Source organism: Perca flavescens, chromosome 7 (assembly GCF_004354835.1).
Source record: "Perca flavescens isolate YP-PL-M2 chromosome 7, PFLA_1.0, whole genome shotgun sequence".
Classification (NCBI taxonomy): domain Eukaryota; kingdom Metazoa; phylum Chordata; class Actinopteri; order Perciformes; family Percidae; genus Perca; species Perca flavescens.
The window spans coordinates 23,745,091-23,767,550 of record NC_041337.1 but is presented as its reverse complement, the minus strand read 5'-3'; the positions used below and the strand labels follow the sequence as shown (position 1 = coordinate 23,767,550).

Genomic DNA, 22,460 nt, shown 5'->3' with positions numbered 1-22,460 from the left:
AACTGTGGTCACACATCACGTCATTTGAAAGAATATATTTTTTATCACTTTGTGGATGACAGTGATAGATGGCCAGGCCATGAACTGGACTCTCACTAAAGTTTCTACACTGGTGTAACAAGATGTCTTAAAATTAACTTCACATTTGTTGTTCATTTAGTAGTAGTATTAAGTGTTCCTATTTAAGTATCAAATTTGATGTTGGGATACAACTTGAACAAGGCTCTGCTGAAAGGAAAAACATATAAATCAGATATCTGAATCCCCAAACTGTATGTCATAAAGCTGTACTACTTCTAGCCTTGTCTGTCTTAAAACAATAGGCATCATGAATAAATCAAAAGCTAGTATTATGAGTAAAGTCTTGTGGGATCGTCTTCTGTGATATTAATGAGATCAGATTTAAAAAAAGAATTTGCTTTCTACAAGGCTTTTTCAGAATATAGTTTCCAAAAATCACTATATTTATGGAAGAATTGTATCGTCGTCCATTTCATCATGTGTTTGTAATAGGATCTAATTGATGTTGAAATTATAATATATTTCATCTAAATTTTTTTAGTGCTGATAATCTGTATCGTGTGTGCTGAAAGGGGTCCCAAGGAGAGATGACACAGCAAAGAGGACACAAACATTTCTATCTGAATGGATGGTCAATGTCTTCCTGATTCAAAATCAAGGTACCGAGACATAACCCATTTAGAAAACACACAAACTAAAAAATGGTAAAGCATTGAGAGCCAACAGTTCTGAATCTCTCTAAACAGCTGAATCTTAAAGCAACACCATGTAACTTTTCCCACTTCGGTCCCCCTACAGGTTGTCTCATTGGAACGACAGCTGCAGCTAAAAGTTACATATGTGTTGCTTTAAACTCCAAAACACATAGTATTTACATCTTTATCAATGTGTTGCATAAAGCCGTGGAGTCATTACAGCTCTATAACTGTACAATGATGACATAAATAATTATAGTACTGATACAAGTGGAAATGTGTGTGTAAGTGAAATAGGTAAAATGAGGTGGAAGGTGGTGCAACCCGTTTTACATGTGTACAGCATGCTCTTCTTGAAATAAAGATAACAGAAAAATGTTCTTTGCAAATCACAGAAAATTGCAGTAAGACATTAAACAAAAAAAAATAATCATGATATATTTAAAAAGATTGAGAATTCATGTGTCTATAAAGATACAGGAACATACTGATACACACACTGAGGGAAAAAATGGTTGCATACAGTAGGGCGACATATCCTTTATTTCTCCAGGTATATTTGAACAAAGTTGTGCACACAAACTCCTCAAACTATGAATCTGAACATCTGCACAAAAACCAACATTCTGCCCCCTATTTTTACTCAATACAAAAGTTTATGTTACACACGTATATTCAAGGTGTACACCTTGAGTATACTGGGGTACACAATATAAGGTGTACACCTTGAATATACTGTAGTAATATGCCTGTAGTTTAGCATGTAGACAGTGTCACAGTGAAGTGGCGCCTTCATGTGGTGATATTATTTTTATAGCAATTTGCCAAGATTGTTGAACAAAAAGGAAAACACATTTCATTTAATGTTTTTATTGAATCACTCTTACTGTTATATAACTGCTGTACATGTAAATATCTATATCAATGCAGGGCCTTACAGAAATAACTGTATGCGGATAATCAATGAATGTCCTGACTGTCCTTACTGTAAGCACAATTGTATAGCAAGGCCAGAAAGATCAAGCATGGAGGGTCATAAAACTGTAATTTCATCATCAATTACTATGTTAAACTTGGCTATACAATAGACTTAATAATTTGGACTGAAAACATTACTGTTAATATTCACCCTTCTTAAATGTATTAAACAGCATCACAAATGGGCATGATGTCACTTGTCACATTTCAGGAGAGATTGAAACTCCTGTCAGTATGTACATAATGTGAACAAAGTTATTTTTAGAAAGCAATCAGGGCTACATCAAAATCATGTTACCATGACTGCTATCTGTTGACTAAACATGTTTTAATTATATTTAAAAAAATGCATTAGTCATATGAGGGTATGCTCGTGCACAACAATGCCACTACTGTAAATACTATTAGAAAGGAAACCAGCCACTTATAAACTGACACAACAGATTTTGATTACACAGACCAAAATTTAAGTAAAAATAGTCGCTGCTTTAGAAATAATCTCACGGTATAAACTTGAAATATGTGTGAAACAGCTCACAACTGTGCAGAACATTCACAGAAGGTTAATTACCATACTTACTTTAATGCTTTATTCAAGGAAACCTATACTATATAATATAACATACAGAATATAAAGGTCCCTTGTTTCCATTTTTTGTCTCCATTTTTAACTAATCAGTCACACTGAAAAAGAAATGTAGAAATAAACCATAACAACCCCACTCAAATAATAACAAAAAATGCAAAAAACAGACAAAACAACAACAACAAAGCCACAAACAACAAATATAACTAAACCTGACATCCACCCACCCAGGTAGCCTTCATACACAGTCAGGTTAAGTACTTAGTAAAAACAGTTGTGTTGTAAAGTTACATTGTGATATAGTTGTATTGTAAAGTTGTGATATTGATTAGACAGACAAGAAACAGACAGAGGACCACGGAAACTAAAAGGCCCATCAGACAGGAGTCTCAAATGGGAGGCAACTCAGACAGATTATTAAAATGCACAATAAAAGGTTGCTTTCTTAATAAAATGGTCCTCCACCCCCTGAGTGCACATTTCCATTTTTCGAGGATCAAGAAAAACATCACATCCTTCAGCAAGACAGACTGAGATGATGAGTTAGGAGATTTCCAAGCTAGCAGTATTCTACGCCGTGCCAATGCTAACTACCATTAGCTCAATCGGGGTAAATCTGTAGGACGAGTATGTTAAAGTAGTTTGCAAATGGTAATGGTCAAAATCATCCATAATTTGCACATTGATATTAATATAGCTGTTGTCTGTTGGGTTTAGTGTATGGCTCCAAGAGAGTTTTTGTAAGTCTGGACATGATACATGTGCATACCAAATATCATAAGTCTAGGTGAATCACACTGCAGGGGCTACTTCTTTGAAATCTTTTAGGGGGCGCTAATGAGCCATTTTACCATAATCAGGCCCGAGACCCATGTGAATCACTTCAGGCCCAGACTAACATCATGTAGGAAAGATTTGGGTCAGATCAGACAATGTATGTTCGAATTACAACAACTTCCTGTTTCATGATGTAACATGGCGATGCCATTCGACAAACAAATCACAATCTTCTAATTGAAGCATCATCAAGGTTTTAAGGCTTTCATCAACATTTTTGAGATGGATCTGGTCAGCCCGCTAGGTAGAGGACATCAAAGTGTAACGACTGTAGCTTTGTGTTGCCAGTAGGGGGCGCTATGATTATAACTCAATATTTAAATGTAGAAGTCTTCAGGCCAGGACCCTTATGACGCCTGAGCAGTCGTAAGGAGCCAGATTGGACAATGTCAAGTCTAGTTACTAACCACTTCCTGTTTCATGGCAAAACATAAAAAATCAACGCCATGCCAAACTTATAAACTGACACGACAGATTTGAATATACAGGGCAAATAGGGAGATTGGCTTTAAGTAAAAAATAATCACTGCATAAGCTCACTGTATTTGAAATATGTAAACTACTGGCTGATTGTTTTGGTATAATTCTGAATAAGACCTTGGAAGTACTCCTGCGTGTTTTTGTATGATTGGAAAATCATAATAAAACATTTTGGGAAGAAATACCACAACAGAAAGGAATAGAGACTGGAGAGAACTGCCAGAGCGTTAAGAGTTTGGATGTACTTGCCACGGTACAGAATGTATACAGTGGCAAACATGATCCAGGTGAGGATCAGCAGGAGCAGGCAGAAGGTTATTGCTTTGGCCTCATTGTAATTTTTTGGGAGGTCTTTTCCCATGTAGGAGAAAATAAAGCAAAGGGAGCACAAACACAAGAGTAAACCCACAGAACCAGAGGATGCTTTGAGATTAATATCACAACCAAGTATAATTTTGTCTGGGTACCAAGAAATGTCATCGTAAGGCTTGGGGGGAGAATAAGTATACCCAATAAGAAGAAAGAGTGCCTGAGTAACAAATGCCACAGTGATGACCAGCCATTGTCCATGATATTTCATCCACCAACTGTGGAGCTTGGGGAACTTGGCGGCCATTTTGAAAATGCAAACAATTTGAAATGAGCGCACAACAAAACATGCTAGACAAACAGTGTAGAACAAGAGAAACGGTAAGAATCTTAAGATACAAAAGGCAATTGTTGGCTTACCAAAGTAAAAGAATATACTAAGACTACACAGGGTGAGGCAGCCTAAAATCAGGAAGCACATTGGTCCCCCAGCAGATCTGACAACAGGTGTGTTGTAGTTGATGGCAAAGAGAACAGACGTGGCTAATGTGAGGCCCACCAAGGCCGAGGCCCCGACCATGATCAGTATAGCCCCACTGTCTGTGAATGGGATGTACTCCACCACCCGCAGATTGCATGATGTACTTGCTGGTGCTGACCATTCTGTCTCCTTACAGTTGATGCACTTGTAGGGATCCTCTGTTTTACATGAGAGGACAGTCAATAAAGTTAATGTTTACTTTTGAAAAATCCTCTGTGGTCAAACAGTTTAGGAAGCATTGTTAGACATTTGATCTTTGATTATGTATGTTCTCCTAAAATGAGCTTTTACTTCATGTCAAACGTTTTTACAGTTTACAGTGACATACCCTAGAGGTAATTGTAATAATCTAAATAATATATTACTCTAGTTTTATTATAATATGCTTTGTTAGAGTGAACATGGTTTCCTATATAACTATGTCCAGTGAACACAAAATGACCGTTAAAACCTCTTAGCCATAAAAAAGCTTAACAGTCTGAAATTAGCTTCCATCAATGCCAGAATAAATGACAACACTGCTTTTATTCATTTTCTTCCTCTGATGTATAATAATGTACCTGTGCTGTTGACATAAGTTCCATTTGGACACATTTCACAATCGAAGCAGCATTTGTGGATTCCACTATACTTTTTTGCATATCCTCTACGACATTCTGGGGAACACTGTAAAGTAGGCGCCTGTCCAAGACAATTATTTAGAAGAAAAGTAAAAAATGTAAGCGCAGGAAATGGATTGCTGTAAGGGGTGGAGGCAAATGATAGAGACATAGCAGTATTTAGGCCCATACAGCTTTTTACATTTTTTTTTTGTTTGTAATATGTAATCAACATTGAGTATTACATCCCTAGAATTACACCATGAACAATAACCATCTGTTGATGTTCCTGATAGTCTTTACCCCTGTCACAGCTAATACTAAATAAACATATCAACACATAGCGTATAAACTCTTGGTAGAAAAAAACAACTTACTTTTCCCTTTGTGTACCACTGCATTTTGCTGTTGTTGATGAAGAAATGGAACGGTGGGTGTAAATCATGAAAGCCGATCACCTCTGCATCACCACTTTGGTTCCAGAAAATTATAGAAAATGATCCGTGGTTGGGGTCACCATTCTCATCAAACCGAATACTCTGATTTAAAATTGTGAAGTTTGACTTCTTCAGCTCTGTTAGAACCTGATGTGGGTACACAAAGTTCAGATTACTTGCATGTGTTCACAATGAACATTATGAGGTGTTGATTAAATAGGTTTTTAGAAATATTCCTGTGGAGGGAGGAACTGCAGTGTGATGCTCCCTTTAGAGGTTTTATTAGATTGTATGTATCTCTACTATCTCTGAAATTTCTATATCTGATCTCTAATGTTTGACAGGTACAAAATCTGTTTGGATTGTATTCTGAAGATTTAAAGACTTTGTCAACTCTCATATAATAACAAACAGACTTGTATTTTGTGTTATGATTGTTCACTTTGAAATACACTTGTCAATTTTCAGAAACATAAATATCCAAGAATCATATAGGGATAATAAATTAAATGTTTTTTTTATTCAATTGTTAGTGTACTTACCATGTGTGGATACACTGTAATATTGCGATTACATCTGCCAGATCCACATTGCAAGGCATTGTGCACGGCATGAGCAATGGCATATACAGCAGAATAAACATAAAAATTAAAAGTTGGCTCTGCAGCTATGACATCTTCTGCACTTGGGCTGCTGCAGTTGCATGCCTGATTACAAAAAAAAAATTCTGCATTTTCACAATAAGTCAGACTTCTGGAAGAATAAACAAAATCATTGAAACCAGGAATTGTCACTTCTGACTCAGAAAACCCAATTACAGTTCCAATATTTTTGATTCCTTTCTCCTTGGGGAGCTTCTTGTTTAACGACCATGTATTCAATGCTATCCACACTTTGTTGGTGACGTTTAGTTGTATTGCTGACTCAATGAGAGGTTCAGCCGTCCATTCATGAACAAAAACAATAATGATACCTATCTTCTGTGCCTCTATCTGTTTGAATATTTGGGAGTAATGTGTATATTGATTGAGGCCTTGGGTGTATGCCAGGCAGATCTTAGTGTCCTTAATCCTCTTCATGAACAATTCCTGTCCATCTCTGCCAAAATCATCATCAATGTAAAGGAAAGCAACCCAGCGCCAGTTGTAGTGCTGAAGAATGTTTACAATCACTTTTATGGTGTCTTGATTGGGAGGCACTGTTCGTAGGAAAGAGGGGAAAAACTGGATTCTTGAAAAGACAGAACTTGCAGCTGCATAACTGACCTGTTAAAAGAATAATAAAGAAATTGTCAATTTTTTCAACACTGTAAGAAAAGATACACCATATCTACTCAATAAAAATGAGGCAACAGATTACAAGCAATATTATTAATTAAATTTCACATGGTTTGGTATTGAGTAAATATTAATTAAATGAGACCCTTAATAGTTATCCATTTAATAGCAGTATATTCAAATAGAAAACAGTACAGAATTAATTATAACCTAAACAAAAATATTGAGTTGATTTGAAAAAGATAAACTCCCTAATGTGTAAATAGTACTAATAAAAATTAATTTAATTCTACATATCAATGATATATAATTGAGTAATTATCATCTACATTAATCTGCACATCGATTTGAATTTAATCAATGCAATGAATTAAATCTAAATATTCTTTCTTAGGAATAACTACTCTATGGCCCAGAAAGTACAGAACTTTACAAATACTCAAATAAGAATTTTATTAACAATTCACTTTTCTGCTTTAGACTCATCGTAGTAGTGCTGGGCGTGTATACCAGTATTAATTTCCCATACGTTATGAATTTTCATATACCATAATACAGGTGCAATGCCGCGGAGAACGCTACAGCTGAATTGGAGTGACTTCAGAATGGGAACCATGTTAACTTATTACCCTTCTCACTCATGGTTGTAAATTTATAACAACAATTAATAACCCACAACTAACTCTCTTTAACAGGATAAAACACCATAGCACACAACTATTTGTGACTTTAACAATTTCTAACACTAATAATTTTACAGTTAGCCTACAAATTTACAGAGCCGAACGGCATGCTGGGTAACATTATAGCTGCTAGCTAGCTAGGTTGACAGGAAGTGCCTTTCAATTAAAATTTGCCTGATTACATTGATTTGAATTAACTCAATATTCTCTCTATTTGGGATTAGATAAATATAATGCTTATGTTTTATTTAACTACAATGGGTGGATTTTATTCCAAACATTTTTATTTGAAATGTAATTAAATATTAGCCTCAAAATCAAAAACACAATCATATTGAATATATTTTACCTAATACATTAATTAAAATCTACATGACCACAGAATCATTTCTTACAGTAAATGACAAATTCTCAAAAGTTAAAAGCTGTTTTAATTTATTTCGTAACTTACATGAAAATGTTCTTATTACTTGATGTATTTGATAAGAATATGTTAAAATACAATAGTTTGCAGTTTTACCATGGGAATGAGATTCACCATGAAGAGTGGGGCTACAGTCAGGGAATGTGTGCTTGTAGAAGCTCCGACCACTGCTATCACTTTGGACCGATTCTTGTGTGGTTCACCCCCAGGTTGGCTCAACTCGTTGTCTGATATGAGTTTGAAAATGCCTGGGAAACTTTGTGTATCTGAGCAGTAGTCAAATATATCATAGCCGAGAGATACATTTGGCAGGAGGTTGGTTGAGTTATTGATTTCCTCTACAGCGAATCTCATCAACTGAAACCTCCGATAACTTGAATTGACTAGGGGTTTACTGTGGACAGAGGAAGGACAGTGAGAAAGTGTGAGAATTAGTTTCACTGATCAAGTACTACTGTTGTCTGTAGCCTACAGACATGAGTATTTAATAGTGGATTTTAATGTGACAAGGACATCAAGTTTTATAATCATGCAATTAATTAAGTTGGTTTTAGGAAAAATGTGGTACCAGCTATATCCATTGACCTGAAGTTTGAAGAAAAACTCTTTACAATATAAACTGGTACACCAGGGGCCTCGTTTATAAAACCTGTTACGCAAGAAAAATTGCGTGAACCAGGGTGAAATTTGCCGTCGCAGCATTCCTCGCAAAAGTCGGGATTTATAAAGAATTTCCATGCGTAAAAATGTGCCCATTTTTCCGCAACCTTTTGACCAATGCGTGTGATCGTGCATAATGCTCCCAAGGTTTTGTAGACTGCGTTTTAGTGAACTCCGATGGTATCCCCGTTTTCCGAATTCAACCCAAGTTTTTCCTGAACCCAACAATCCCGTTCTTTCCAAGCCGACCCAGAGCTGGTCGCGGCGCCCGGCAAGGGGCTGCCAGCACAACCCAGTCTCACGTCAGTTCGTGATGGCATTACGAAATTAAATCTATTAGAACGTGATACCATTACGTAATTGTGAAGATTTACGTGTTGGGGTCACGTCTTTTATACTAATGTATTTCAATGATAAGCATCTTACCTAATCACAGCACGAAACTTTCTGCCACTCGGCTGCAGCAGAGAAGCTGGATACAGCTTTGATATTATTGGTATTTTTAGCCCAATAATCGCTGTTTTAATCAACATTTATTCACCAGATCTTATCACGGTTTATATGTATTTCTTTTAAGGTTATTATTTAGGTCTATTTCAGCCAGAGAAGCTGGATTGCTTTGTTGTTTATTGATATTTTTAAAACTATAACACTACATCTTTCAACATGTATTTCGCTGTTATTATGGTATGCATTTCTTTATTTTAATAATATTATTTTGGTCTTATTACCGATGAAATATTACAGTAAATAAGACAGAACAGTAAGCTACGATATGAGCCGAGCTGGGCGCATTCAAAGCCGATGTCCCACGATGCAATGCGGGCATTCGTTTTATTTACAAGAGACTACAATTTTGCGAGTTGGCGGCGATGATTGCGGCGTGGTACAAATTGCTTACATAATCGTACCTGAATACTTTTTTGTGTGTGTGAAGAACGACGACTCCCGACATATACTTGGACTGCTTTTATCCTATAGACCTTCAACAATTAATGTTAAAGATATCCTCAGCTAAGCCGTCTACCTGTCTCTTAGACCCCATCCCAACGAGGCTACTCAAAGAAGCGTTACCCGTGGTAAACACTTCATTATTAGATATGATCAATATGTCCTTACTAACAGGTTATGTACCGCAGTCATTTAAAATTGCTGTGATAAAACCTCTTCTGAAAAAACCCACCCTAGATCCTGAGGTCTTAGCAAACTATAGACCTATATCTAACCTTCCCTTTCTATCCAAGATCCTTGAGAAAGTAGTTGCTAATCAGTTATGTGATTTTCTACATAGCAACAGTTTATTTGATGATTTTCAATCAGGATTTAGAAAGAATCATAGCACAGAGACGGCACTGGTGAAAATTACTAACGACCTTCTAACTGCTGCAGACAAAGGATTTGTCTCCATACTTGTTCTACTAGATCTTAGTGCTGCATTTGACACTATTGACCATACAATCCTGTTACAGAGACTGGAACACTTAGTTGGCATTAAAGGAATCGCACTAAGCTGGTTTAAGTCCTATTTCTCTGAACGATCCCAATTTGTTAATGTTAATGATAAACCCTCCAAGCACGCTAAAGTTAGCCATGGCGTTCCTCAAGGCTCAGTGCTTGGACCAATTCTATTCTCCTTATATATGCTTCCTCTAGGTAATATTATTAGGAAACACTCGATTAACTATCACTGTTACGCAGACGATACCCAATTATATCTGTCAATTAAGCCAGATGAAAGTGGTCAGTTAGCAAGACTTCAAACATGTATTGAGGATATAAAATCCTGGATGACCCGCAATTTCCTGATGTTAAACTCAGACAAAACTGAAGTTATTGTGATAGGACCAACGCACCACCGAACTTCGTTTTCGAAAGATATAGTTACTCTGGATGGTATTACCCTGGCCTCCAGCACTGCTGTCAGAAATCTAGGAGTTATTTTTGATCAGGATATATCCTTCAACGATCACTTAAAAAAACCTCAAGAATAGCCTATTTCCATCTTCGTAACATTGCCAAAATTAGGAATATCCTGTCTCAAAACGATGCTGAAAAACTTGTCCATGCATTCGTTACTTCTAGACTAGATTACTGCAATTCCTTATTATCAGGTTGCCCAAATAAGTCCCTTAAGACTCTCCAACTGATCCAGAATGCTGCAGCACGTGTTCTGACGAGAACTAAGAGAAGAGATCATATTTCTCCTGTATTAGCTTCTCTGCATTGGCTTCCAGTGAAATATAGGATCAAATTTAAAATCCTCCTCCTGACTTACAAAGCTCTAAATGGTCAAGCACCATCATACTTAGAAGAGCTCATAGTACCTTATTGTCCCACTAGAGCACTGCGCTCCCAGAATGCGGGGCTACTTATTATCACCACTGTTCATCACGCCCCCAACCGGCCCGTCAGACACCGCCTACCAAGAGTCTGGGTCTGCCGAGGTTTCTTCCTAAAAGGGAGTTTTTTCTTGCCACTGTCGCAATAGCCACTGCTAATGCTTGCTCTTGAGGGAATTACTGTAATTGTTGGGGTTTTGGAATTTATAGAGTGTGGTCTAGACCTACTCTGTCTGTAAAGTGTCTCGAGATAACTTTTGTTATGATTTGATACTATAAATAAAATTGAATTGAATTGAATTGATGTGTGTATGTGTGTGTGTTTGAAACCTGGCTCAATGATTTTTCATATGCAGATTTACTTAACCTCGATGGGTTCAAACTACACATTAAGAATAGACCTAATAGAACAGGTGGAGGGTTCTGCCTCTATGTTAAGAACAGTCTCCAAGTAAAAACTTGTGATCTTTATCTAGAGGATGACCATTGTGAGTCCTTATTTATTGAGATTAACAATAATGACAAAATATTTATTGTCGGTGTACTCTATCGCCCACCAGACTCTGCTCTTGACACTTTTTACTGTAAACTGGAAGATCTATTGCATAAACTGAATAAGCAAAAAAAAAGAGTGTATACTCCTTGGTGATTTTAACATTGATATTTCAAAGGAAGATGGGGTAAAACATGACTTTATGAACACATTGCATTCCTCCTCTTTCTTCCCTAACATTAATAGATTCACTAGAGTTACACCGACATCCAAAACGATTATTGACAATATCATTACTAATATTCAAAATACCAAGCTGGTGACGGGAGTCGTGCAGTCTGACATCACAGACCATTTTCCTATTGTAATATTTCTTGGCTCTGGCAAATCGTTCTCTCCTCCACTCTCAAAAATTAAATCTAAAATCATCAACGACAGAACTTTATAGTACTTAATTGTTAATTTACAGGCCAAGTCGTGGGACTCTGTCTATGACAGTGTGACTCCTGATACAGCATATGACAACCTGATAAAGATCATCCAAGAATCCATCATGGATACAATCCCTGAGAAGACTGTTAGATGCAGCACTACCCTCCAGAACCCTTGGATTACAAAGAGAATTTTAAAGTCTATTAAATATAAAAGTATGCTTTATAAATCCTACATAAAAAATCCTTCTAGCTTAAATAAAGAGAAATATATTTCTTATAAAAATAAACTAACGCAGATCATAAGAAAGAGCAAAAGATGCCATTACACTGAACTTTTACAAGCCTCACATGGGGATAGCAGGAGGTCATGGAATGTGTTAAATGAAGTCCTCAACAGGAGACATAAATCTACTACCCTGCCTGACTTTGTTAATGCTAAAGCTGATCTTGTACAGAGTTTTAATAATCATTTTGCTTCAATAGGTGTAAATTTGGCTAAGAAGATAAATCAACCCCAGGGTGTTAACTTTAAGCATTTTCTCTCTGGTAGCTACATTAACTAATTTTTTATGATACCAACAGATAGTACCGAGCTCCTCAAGATGATTTTGGACTTGAGGAGCTCATACACCGCAGGTGTAGATGGAATATGTAGTAAGATTATGAAAGCCATTGCAAATGTCATTGTAGAGCCACTGGCTCACTGCAAAATGACAAAAATTGCTAAAATAATTCCAATTTTTAAATTGGGTGACAGAAATGATTTGAGCAATTACCGGCCCATATCAATTCTACCCACCTTCTCCAAAGTAATGGAGAAGGTGGTATACACCAGACTCAGTGGCTATCTTGAAAAACTGGATATTCTTGTCCCCTCTCAATACGGTTTCAGAAAAAAGAGTACAACCTCTATGGCAATACTCGACTTAATAGAACAAATACATGATTGCATTGAAGAGGGAAAATGTGGTGTTGTTATTTTCTTGGACCTATCAAAAGCCTTTGATACCATTGACTTTGATATTTTACTGTACAAATTGCATCACTATGGTATCAGAGGTCTAACACTTAAATGGTTCAGAAGTTATTTATACGAGAGGGAACAGTATGTCCATGTCAATGACCATAACTCTACTTGTCAGCCTATGACCTTTGGGGTCCCCCAGGGTTCTATTTTAGGGCCACTCTTATTCATTTTATATATAAAGGATTTCATAATTTCTTCTAAAATATTTCATAAAATTATTTTTGCAGACGACACAAATTTGTTTACATCACACAGGAACCCACTTATTCTACAAGATATAGTAAACTCAGAATTAACTAAAGTGGACTCCTGGTCATTAAATGTCAGCAAAACTAATTACATTTTATTTAAATCATGTAAAAAATTTAAAAAGACTGATCACTGCCTGATTAAAATAAATGGGCAGGAGATAAAAAAAGAGTGTATTCCACTAAATTCCTGGGGGTCCTTATTAACTACTCTCTCAGCTTTAAATGTCATATTGACTATCTTGTAAATAAATTGTCCAAGTATGTTGGCTTGTTTTATAAGATCAGACATTTTCTTCCTCTATCTGCCCTTCTCACATTGTATAAAACTCTCTTTGAACCGCACCTTAACTATTGCAATGTGATATGGTGTAACACTTTAGCCAGCCATCTTTAAAAACGTATATCTTTGCAAAAGAAAGTCATACGGGCTCTGTCCTGGTCAGAGATAAATTCCCCCACCAAACCTCTATTCCACCGTTTTGAGTTACTAAGACTGACTGAGCTAAATGAATACCATAATGCCTGCCTTATGTTCCAAATTGTCAACAGGCTGAACTCTAGATTGAGTAGTCTTGTTCCTATCTCCAGCCCCCAGCATACCTACCAAACGAGAATCAAACCACTTATATCAGGAAAATGTCGCCGCCATGTGCGCGCCAGTATGAGTGTTGTCTGTAAGGGGCCGCAGATTTGGAACGGGATTGATGATGGCCTCAAGGTGTTGCCCTTTATCTCCAACTTTTAAAGACAACTAAAAAAATATTCTTATTAACCTACATCTAATTTAAACCTGTTTTTTTTCATGGACTACTGGGATGTATATGTATGATTGTATGTGTATGTAATGTTACGTATGTACTGGTGCGCCTCTCGACTGCAACTAGTCATCATTATTTGTGGTAATTGTGTATTCTATAGTTTGTACCACTACTTTTTATTGAATCATGGGCCCCCACCTATAAGCTGACATATAAATGACATCAGCTGCAGACTCCGGAAGTGACGTAGTAATTACCACTCAGCGGATAGAAAAGATTGCTGCACGTAAAAAAATTAAAACAAATTGCTGCACGTTGTATGTGAGAATTTATACAATAAAAATACCAATAATAAAAAAATTGTGTTTTATGCTAAGCACTTTGATTTGCCTTGTCGCAGAAAAATAGTAGGCCTATATAAACAATGTACAGTTGAGTGTTTAGAACTACAGCCTAATGGCTTGTTTGACTAATGGGCATTTGTTTTGACTTGTAGGCTATTGTTGTGAAAAACAAAAAATAAACTTCTTACAAAGAGAAGCATTTTTCATTTTATTTTCCATGCATAGTTATTTAAAAACGTAATTTTCTAATTTTGCAGTTGATGAATGTTAATAGCAAAGACTAAAGGGGAAAAAAAACATGAGGATATTTATGTGTGGGACTTAATTTGATTTAACATCACACTGCATTATTAGTTATTTTAAATAACTGACTTTTTAACTGATCCTCATATCAATCAGCATGGTTACAGCTTGTAGCTATAACCTTTGTAGCCTTTACTGAGACTACCTTTTCAAAATTAAGAAGGGGCTATGAAGCATTTTTTGCAGATTTTTGCTGAGGTTTTTGTTCACAGAGATGTAGCTTTGTATGGGTATGTGTACACAAACATGTGTTTTGGCATTTTTGGTACACTTCTACCTCAGCATACTGCACACAGACACAAGTACTTTTGCATATTCTGCTAAAATAGAGACCAGAATGTGGTGCCTTACCAACAATCTCATTCAACCATTTCACAAAATGAAGAGTTTCATTCATTCATTCATTTCATTTATTTGTATAGCACAAGTAAACACAACAGAAGTTGACCACTGTGCTTCACATAAGAGTCAGGAAAGATAATAGAATAAAACATCCTTCAGACAGCAGAAAACATAAATAAAAATAATAATTTAGAGAAATGCACGCTCCAAGAGATAAAACTTTAGTTTGAGTTTAAACTCATATAAAGAGGACAGCGATCTCAAGGGGACGGGGAGGCTATTCCACAGCCTAGGACCAACAACAGCAAAGGCACGGTCTCCTCTTGACTTTAGATGTGAGCGTGGCTGGGACAGATTATAGTTGCTCGTGGAGTTGGTCGTGACATGGTCAGAGGGTATCAGAGGTCATAAATGATGAACCAATCAATCGGCTCTGCTCCTATAGGCAGCTTGGTGTGTATATACAACACCTTTGGCTGGAAGGCCCGTGTTGAAAGTGGGTCTTATCATTTAGAGCAGACACTCACAGTGAATCAGAGGGTTTATGTTATACAAGGCTGCATTACAGAGCAGTCAGCAATATCTAAAACCAACCATCTCATTTAAAGCTTACTATTCAGGGAGCACAGATAATATGCTCTGATCAATCTTTATTCTCCAAGCTCTTATCCTCTGGCAGAAGAAATGGGTATCCTAATGTAAACTAAATAATTCTAAACTATAGCCCTAATTTGGACCTACCTCAATTAAAACTTTAAATAATGTTGCTTGAGGCTGCAGGGAATAGCTTCATGATATGATGCATATAGGGTTGTGTTGCTCACTGTTTGTGAAAGATGAGCAATAGATTGTGGCTGTGTGGTGTGCTTCAATCTGACTACATATCACTTTGTTTATTTGTTTTATCTTAAGTATGTCATAAGTATTATTTGTGAAGCATTTGAACTCAAGGCAAATATCCCTCTGGGGACAATAAAGTATAGCTTGCCAAATGGTCCCTATATGTGAAAATTAAAACCTTGTCGTAGGACTATAGCAAATTCATCGTTGGAAAGGTCTCAACCTGGAGAGTAACATATGTCAGTCTGGAGAGCATACATTACTCCTGCTTTGAAATATTGACCTTTGAACCTTGAACCCAGTACATGTTTGAAGGCTTGTCATTTAGCAACAGAAGGTGCTACACACATAAAACCAGCTGTTATAGAAAGCTTTGGACCTCAGCTATCATGTAGATATGGTCACCAAAGTTTATCCACTTTTATCACTGTCAAATATGGTAATAAGCTATTTTCACCTATTTAACGATTCTATTTTTAAAATCTGATGACATCAGTGTGTTCCCCATCCCAGAAAAAACCCAGGGTGTATCCAGAATTCTACACTACCAACTTCTACTTATAAGAAATATACCAATATATTTAAAAACTACAACTCCCACTATAGACACGTCCCAGAATCTGTTACAAAGCTTGAGCACTTGTAGTTCTTCCGGGGTGGGTGGGAGGACGTGTTCGGCTCCTCTTTCTGCTGTCTGCCGTGAGTGGGCTTCATTCCGTTTCAGATTGATGCCGACCGCCGGCCGGCGGAGCACACAATAGATGAGACAAATACATGAAACTGTATTTTATTATTGATGCTATCTTTATTGTTTAATTCCTCAAATACAACGTTAGATAAAAACATCAATATTACGAATATTATGTATTTGTATCTTTTCTATCCGCCGAGCGGTAATTATGACGTCACTTCCGGAGTCTTCAGCTGATTTCTTTTAAACGTTATTACGATGCATAACTTACTGGAACAAAACTGAGCAACGTTTTGTTGCTGGTGACAAGACTACTGATTATATATATTTATTACATGGCTTGCTTATATTCTAATGTAGAATGCGGTCTGTTATTTTCTTTATAACAGACCGTTGCTAAGTATAACACACCGTGCATAGCAGAGCGTTGCCATGGACGCAGTTCTGTTCCCTCTGGAGGAGAGCTATCAATAAATCCGCTAGAAGAAGATTGGCGTCGGGGTCCTGATCACCCCGTCGTTGTTGTATTCGCTATAACAACGCTCTACATTATCCCTTACGTACATTGAAGCGATACTGCCGTTATAGACCCGCTGATCGCCGTCTGATTCTGTGAATGAATGCCCGCATTGCATCGTGGGACATCGGCTTTGAATGCGCCCAGCTCGGTTCATATCGTAGCTTACTGTTCTGTCTTATTTACTGTAATATTTCACCGGTAATAAGACCGAAATAATATTATTAAAATAAAGAAATGCATACCATGATAACAGCTAAATACATGTTGAAAGACGTAGCATTATAGTTTTAAAAATATCAATAAACAACAAAGCAATCCAGCTTCCCTGGCCGAAATAGACCGAAATAATAACATTAAAAGAAATACATATAAACCGTGATAAGATCTGGTGAATAAATGTTGATTAAAACTACTAATAAAATCAAAGCTGTATCCAGCTTCTCTGCTGCAGCCAAGTGGCAGAAAGTTTCGTGCTGTGATTACTAAGATGCTTCTCATTGAAATACATTAGTATAAAAAACGTGACCCCAACACGTAAATCTTCACAATTACGTAATGGTATCACGTTCTAATAGAATTTCGTAATGCCATCACGAACTGACGTGAGACTGGGTTGGCCAGCAACGGGGAGAGGCAGGGGATCCTCCAACGCCGTGCAGTGGACGCTAAAGGAGACTTTTAGCGTCAATAAGAACGACAAAGGCACCTGACCAAACGTCCATATTTTACGAGTGGTAGTGAGAATCTGTTGATGTGAGCACACTCTAAATTTTAATAATAAAGAAAGAATATGCTCTTTATTATTTCTTCTAACTCAAACTCATGGGCCTTGGCCTTCCTTTTTCTGTGAAGAACATAACAAATAACTTATTTTCAATGACTGCACACGGTACAACCCCCTACACATAACTATTACATATGAGGTGTTCGGGTCTACTAATAATTGTCGTGTGTGTGTGTGTGTGTGTGTGTGTGTGTGTGTGTGTGTGTGTGTGTGTGTGTGTGTGTGTGTGTGTGTGTGTGTGTGTGTGTGCGCGCGCGTCTCTGTGAGTGTATGTGGGCGTGTCTGATTGGAGGTGTCTGTCCCTGCGTTCATGCCACCTCGGAATAACAGGCACCGCCCCCGTGGCTACGTTGTTTTTCCGACTGATAGCGTTCACATGGTCGGGATGCGTGCTCTTCTTCTTCTGTTATATTGGCGTTTGGCATAATAACTTTTTGCATTACTGCCACAAACGGTTGGCCGTAGCCGAGAGCATCAGGTGTGTGAAAACATGGAGGCCACAATAACAAAAGATTTTCTGCTGTTTTCTTATGCGAGCATCATAACAGCACATCGACAGGTGTTTCTTTGTGTTATCTGCAGGACAACCAACGGGAAAGGACATGGATAATGTGTTTTTTTTTTTATACGTGGGCCTATTTATGAATAATTTGAAACATATTATGTCTGTGTATGTTTCTTGGAAGAGGCATTTGTCCACAATTAACAGTTTATTGTCATTAAAATATGTTCAGTGAACCGAAGTTGCCTCCATCAAACGTCAGTTGTTAACAACGCGTCACCAACTGGGAAACTTGGGTATCAAAATCCAGCCCGAGTTTCCGACTGTCAGTACCCGATCCGTTCCAACTGCACAATCCGTTCTGCGCATGCGCAAGATGTTCGCGCATGTGCTGTGGTACGATGATTTACGACACTACCCGATCTGTTCCCCACACTAACCCCCACCGGGAAGCTAACGTTAGTTTAGCTAATAGCTAATTCACGTTAGTTTAGCTAATAGCTAATTCGGGCGGACCGCTAGGTGATTATAGCGGTCTGCCGTTAGCCTCCACTGGGAAGCTAACGTTACTTTAGCTAACAGTTCATTTGGCTAACCGCTAGCTGATTGTAGCAGTCTGCCGTCCGTCAGCCTCCACAGTTAAGCTAACGTTAGAAAAACCAACAGCTAATTTGGCTAACCGCTAGCTGAGACAGCATGCAAACTTTTAAAAGACCCTCAAAATAAAACTTCAAAACTAACTTTAACATATATAACAGCTGTTACGTCAGTTCTGCTTTACTTGTGCTCATTTAAAATACAATCACTCAATACTTGTCTTTATTGTTACTGTAAAGTCTTAATTTTGCTGTAGCCTGCTTTTCCCATTATGTTTGACTTAACGTTATTTTAGACAGAATCTAGCTGTCCGTTCTGCCTGCACGATCCGTACTGCGCATGCATTATTTGTCGGCTAGCGTTTAGCCGAATTAGCTGTTAGCTAAACTAACGTTAGCTTGGGTGGAGGCTAGCGTGGAACAGATCTGGCAGGTTGTAAAACAGTATTATCATCTGCGCATGCGTGAACATCTTGCGCATGCGCAGAACGGATTGTGCAGGTGGAACGGATCGGGTACTGACACCGACCTCTGATTCCCACAGGAAGTTACGTGAATGGTGACGTTTTCACTCGGAAAAACGTTTTTCCGATGTCCATGAACGCAGGGTGTGTGCACTGACATATATATAATGGACCAATAGACCCCGTTGCTCTGGACGGAGACCAGTGAAGGCTATTAGAAGCACTTTTCCGGTGATCTCTTGCTTTACTGCACAGCCTCCAACTGACAGAGACAACGTGAGCAACGTGTCTGAAAGTTGTAAGTCTTCTGGTAGCTGTGCCGAGAGAAATCTCAATCATTTCCAATTTTACAGAGACGGAGAGTGTAGGTATATGTAAGGAGATAACATAAGCACAGGCTAATTATTGCTAACTAACATGCTAGTTAACATTAGTAATTAAACCTAAACAGCTAATGTAAGTCGAAACTGCCTGCGAGCTTCTCCTGTACTATACGGTAATTCCTCTACTATGCGACAGTAAGTTACTTGGTTATGACACAATTGTTAGCTTATTTTTATAAAAGCGTCTGCTACGGAGCCATAACGTGAGATACAAGGTAATGGAGCTTTTTATACATTGTCGTGTTTCTTTAGAAATAAACAATGGACAAATAGAGTCTTTAAACGCTTCAGATGTAAAGTTATTCGCAGTCAAGTGACGTTAAAAAAAAATGGCGGTCAGTGTAATGCTAACAAGAGGTGATCGCTTCGTAGCAACAAAATGGCGCCATCGGAGGTTCGCGTTCCGAAGCGAAGCTTACCCCCTTGGGTGTGTGCGGGAATGTTGTCTTTCTGCACCTGCTATTCCCACACAAAGTTAAAAAAAAAAATTACATCTCAAGCACTTGCTCACATCACCTGTTCTGATTAAGTTCTAAGAAATAAGCACCGATAATGATCAAAAATGTTGTTTCTATTTTTTACCTTTTTTATAATTGAATCTCCTTGTTTTCTCATAAAAAACGAAAATGATCATATGATCGTAAATGTGATCTCACAGGGGTAAATATGAACCATAAATTATGTATATATCATTGGTAATTGAGCTAAATCTGTTAAGTATTAAGTCTGTGTAACAAAAATATGAACACCACACAAGGGTTAACGCTTTCAAACAGGATTTTGTTTCGATGTTCTACCTCTGTTAGGAGCACCTCGATCTCACAATCACTAAATCATGTTTTTTCCCCATTTTTTCGTTTTGTGATTGGACATCAAGGGCTTCTTTGCAAGGCTGCTATATTCATTGATTGATTAACATGGACCTTATTAGGACAAATATGGGACGACCTTAGGAGCAGCGTGAGGTTCGTGCACGACCGCATAAGGTAACCCACGTCCGTATTTATAACAAGAATAGTGCGTACCGGTGTGCGCCACAAGGTGTTATAAATCAGAATTTTGTTTTTGCATACGGTAATTCTGAATTTTTGGCGCACAAAATATTTCAGAATGAATCTACGCACCGTTTTATAAATTAGGCCCCAGGTGTTCTTCATCAGTTTCAGAAGGTATTCACTCAGATTTATTGTAAGACTCACCTGGAGCAGTCGATGGCTTCTGGTCTGTCATGATAAACAGGGTCACTATCATGATGAACATTAAAAAGTCCACCTAACAAATAATCTCCTTCCAGCTGAAACTCTGAGGCTGGGACACATTGAGCCAAGGCATGTAGAAATGTTTCCAGGAGACACAGAGAAACCAGAAAATATTTCATTGTTGTAATTACTGTTTACCAATCTGATGTGAACTCTAATAGGATTAACCACTGCCTAGTAATGTATGAGACAATGGTGATGTCTACACTGAGCGCATGAGGTGTCATTTATAGAAGATAACTATAAGAATACACAAATCAGTATGCAAAAATCTCATGTTGCAGAGTCCCTGGGATGTGCACACACACACACACACACACACACACACATGCACACACACACACAGATAAAAAAGACAAGGAATTAACACTTTACATGAGGAATTAAGATATTCAAAATAAAACAAATGCACTGCATATAAAGGCCGGACATAAAACACCCGTACAATATAATGCAGTTGAATAAAATATCACTCACACACACACACACACACACACACACACACACACACACACACACACACGGTTGAATAATCATGAGCAAATAACTTTTATTCTTCTATCATGAATAAATCTGGTAATACAGGAAATAAAATGTTCCTTGTATAAAAATAAGAAAAACATTTATGTTTCATGGGAGACACGTTCCCTCTTTTAGAACATTTCTTTGTTTTATTTCAATTTGAGGAGAAAGTTACACTTGTGATGAGTGCATGCAGAAAACAGCAACATGGACATTAAGACAGCAATGTATTTGCTACCACTTCTGAATGACTGATAAATTCAAAATTGGAAGAAGAAGGATAAGTGGCAGATTTTAACTAGCAAAGGTTTTCCCTGTGTCACCCTTGCCTTTGAATGTTGTCCTCCCACGTGTTAAGGGTATGTGTTGTACTCATTGTACCAATTGGCAATACAACTAATTATGAGGAAACATAAGACCAGGGATAAATGTACGTGAGCATGTATTTTTTTCCAACTCAGGACTAAGGATAACAATGATTTGTGCATGTGACAAAATGATGCCTGACAGTATTTAAAAAGGAATAAACTTAGGCTGTAAATACACAACAGCAGGTGTACTTGACCATGCTAGAGAAGGTGGGGAAGAAAAAGACGAGAATTGGCAACAGGTGTTTTCAGGATTTGCTAAAATTTTTATCAACTTATTCCATATGTTGGAGTAGCAGAATGAATGCTTGTTTTTTTCTGGCAGATAAAAAAGACAAGGAATTAACACTTTACATGAGGTATTCAGATATTCAAAATAAAACAAATGCACTACATATAAAGGCCGGACATAAGAAACCACCCGTACAATAAAATGTAGTTGAATAAAATATCCCTTCAAAACATATGACTTTTGTAAATGTTTTGATGTTTAGTTTTGGTAAAAGTTGTCAGAGGGTTGTGGAGTCATCTCTAATTTTTTATATTGCACTATATGAACAGAAGGTTGTTGGCTAAACACAATATCTTAATGTGTTTTCACATCTATTATTTTTTCATCTTCAGTTAGCACATGGTCTAAAAACAACTGATAAACTTTTCACTACTACAGTTATCATCTTTTTAGAAAAAAAACAGGTAATTTAATTGAACCA

General features: G+C 37.4%; 1 protein-coding gene across 1 annotated transcript; it reads right to left on the bottom strand.

Moving 5' to 3' along the window:
* Nucleotides 1-3,676: 3,676 nt before the first annotated feature.
* On the bottom strand, nucleotides 3,677-20,976 carry LOC114559196 (taste receptor type 1 member 1-like). Its single transcript, XM_028583720.1, has 6 exons — nucleotides 20,798-20,976; nucleotides 7,964-8,261; nucleotides 6,026-6,748; nucleotides 5,424-5,630; nucleotides 5,008-5,128; nucleotides 3,677-4,605 (listed from the first exon to the last, which is right to left on the bottom strand). Exons 1-6 carry the CDS (start codon nucleotides 20,974-20,976, stop codon nucleotides 3,677-3,679), a joined length of 2,457 nt encoding a protein of 818 aa, XP_028439521.1.
* Between the last annotated feature and the right edge of the window lie 1,484 nt (nucleotides 20,977-22,460).

Excerpts from the sequence above, each read along its gene's own strand:
- LOC114559196 (XM_028583720.1), bottom strand. The coding sequence starts at position 20,976 with ATGAAATATTTTCTGGTTTCTCTGTGTCTCCTGGAAACATTTCTACAT. Across the intron at positions 8,262-20,797 it reads GAAGCCATCGACTGCTCCAG|TAAACCCCTAGTCAATTCAA; the intron begins GTGAGTCTTACA and ends CTCTGTCCACAG. Across the intron at positions 5,631-6,025 it reads TTACAGTGTATCCACACATG|GTTCTAACAGAGCTGAAGAA; the intron begins GTAAGTACACTA and ends TACCCACATCAG.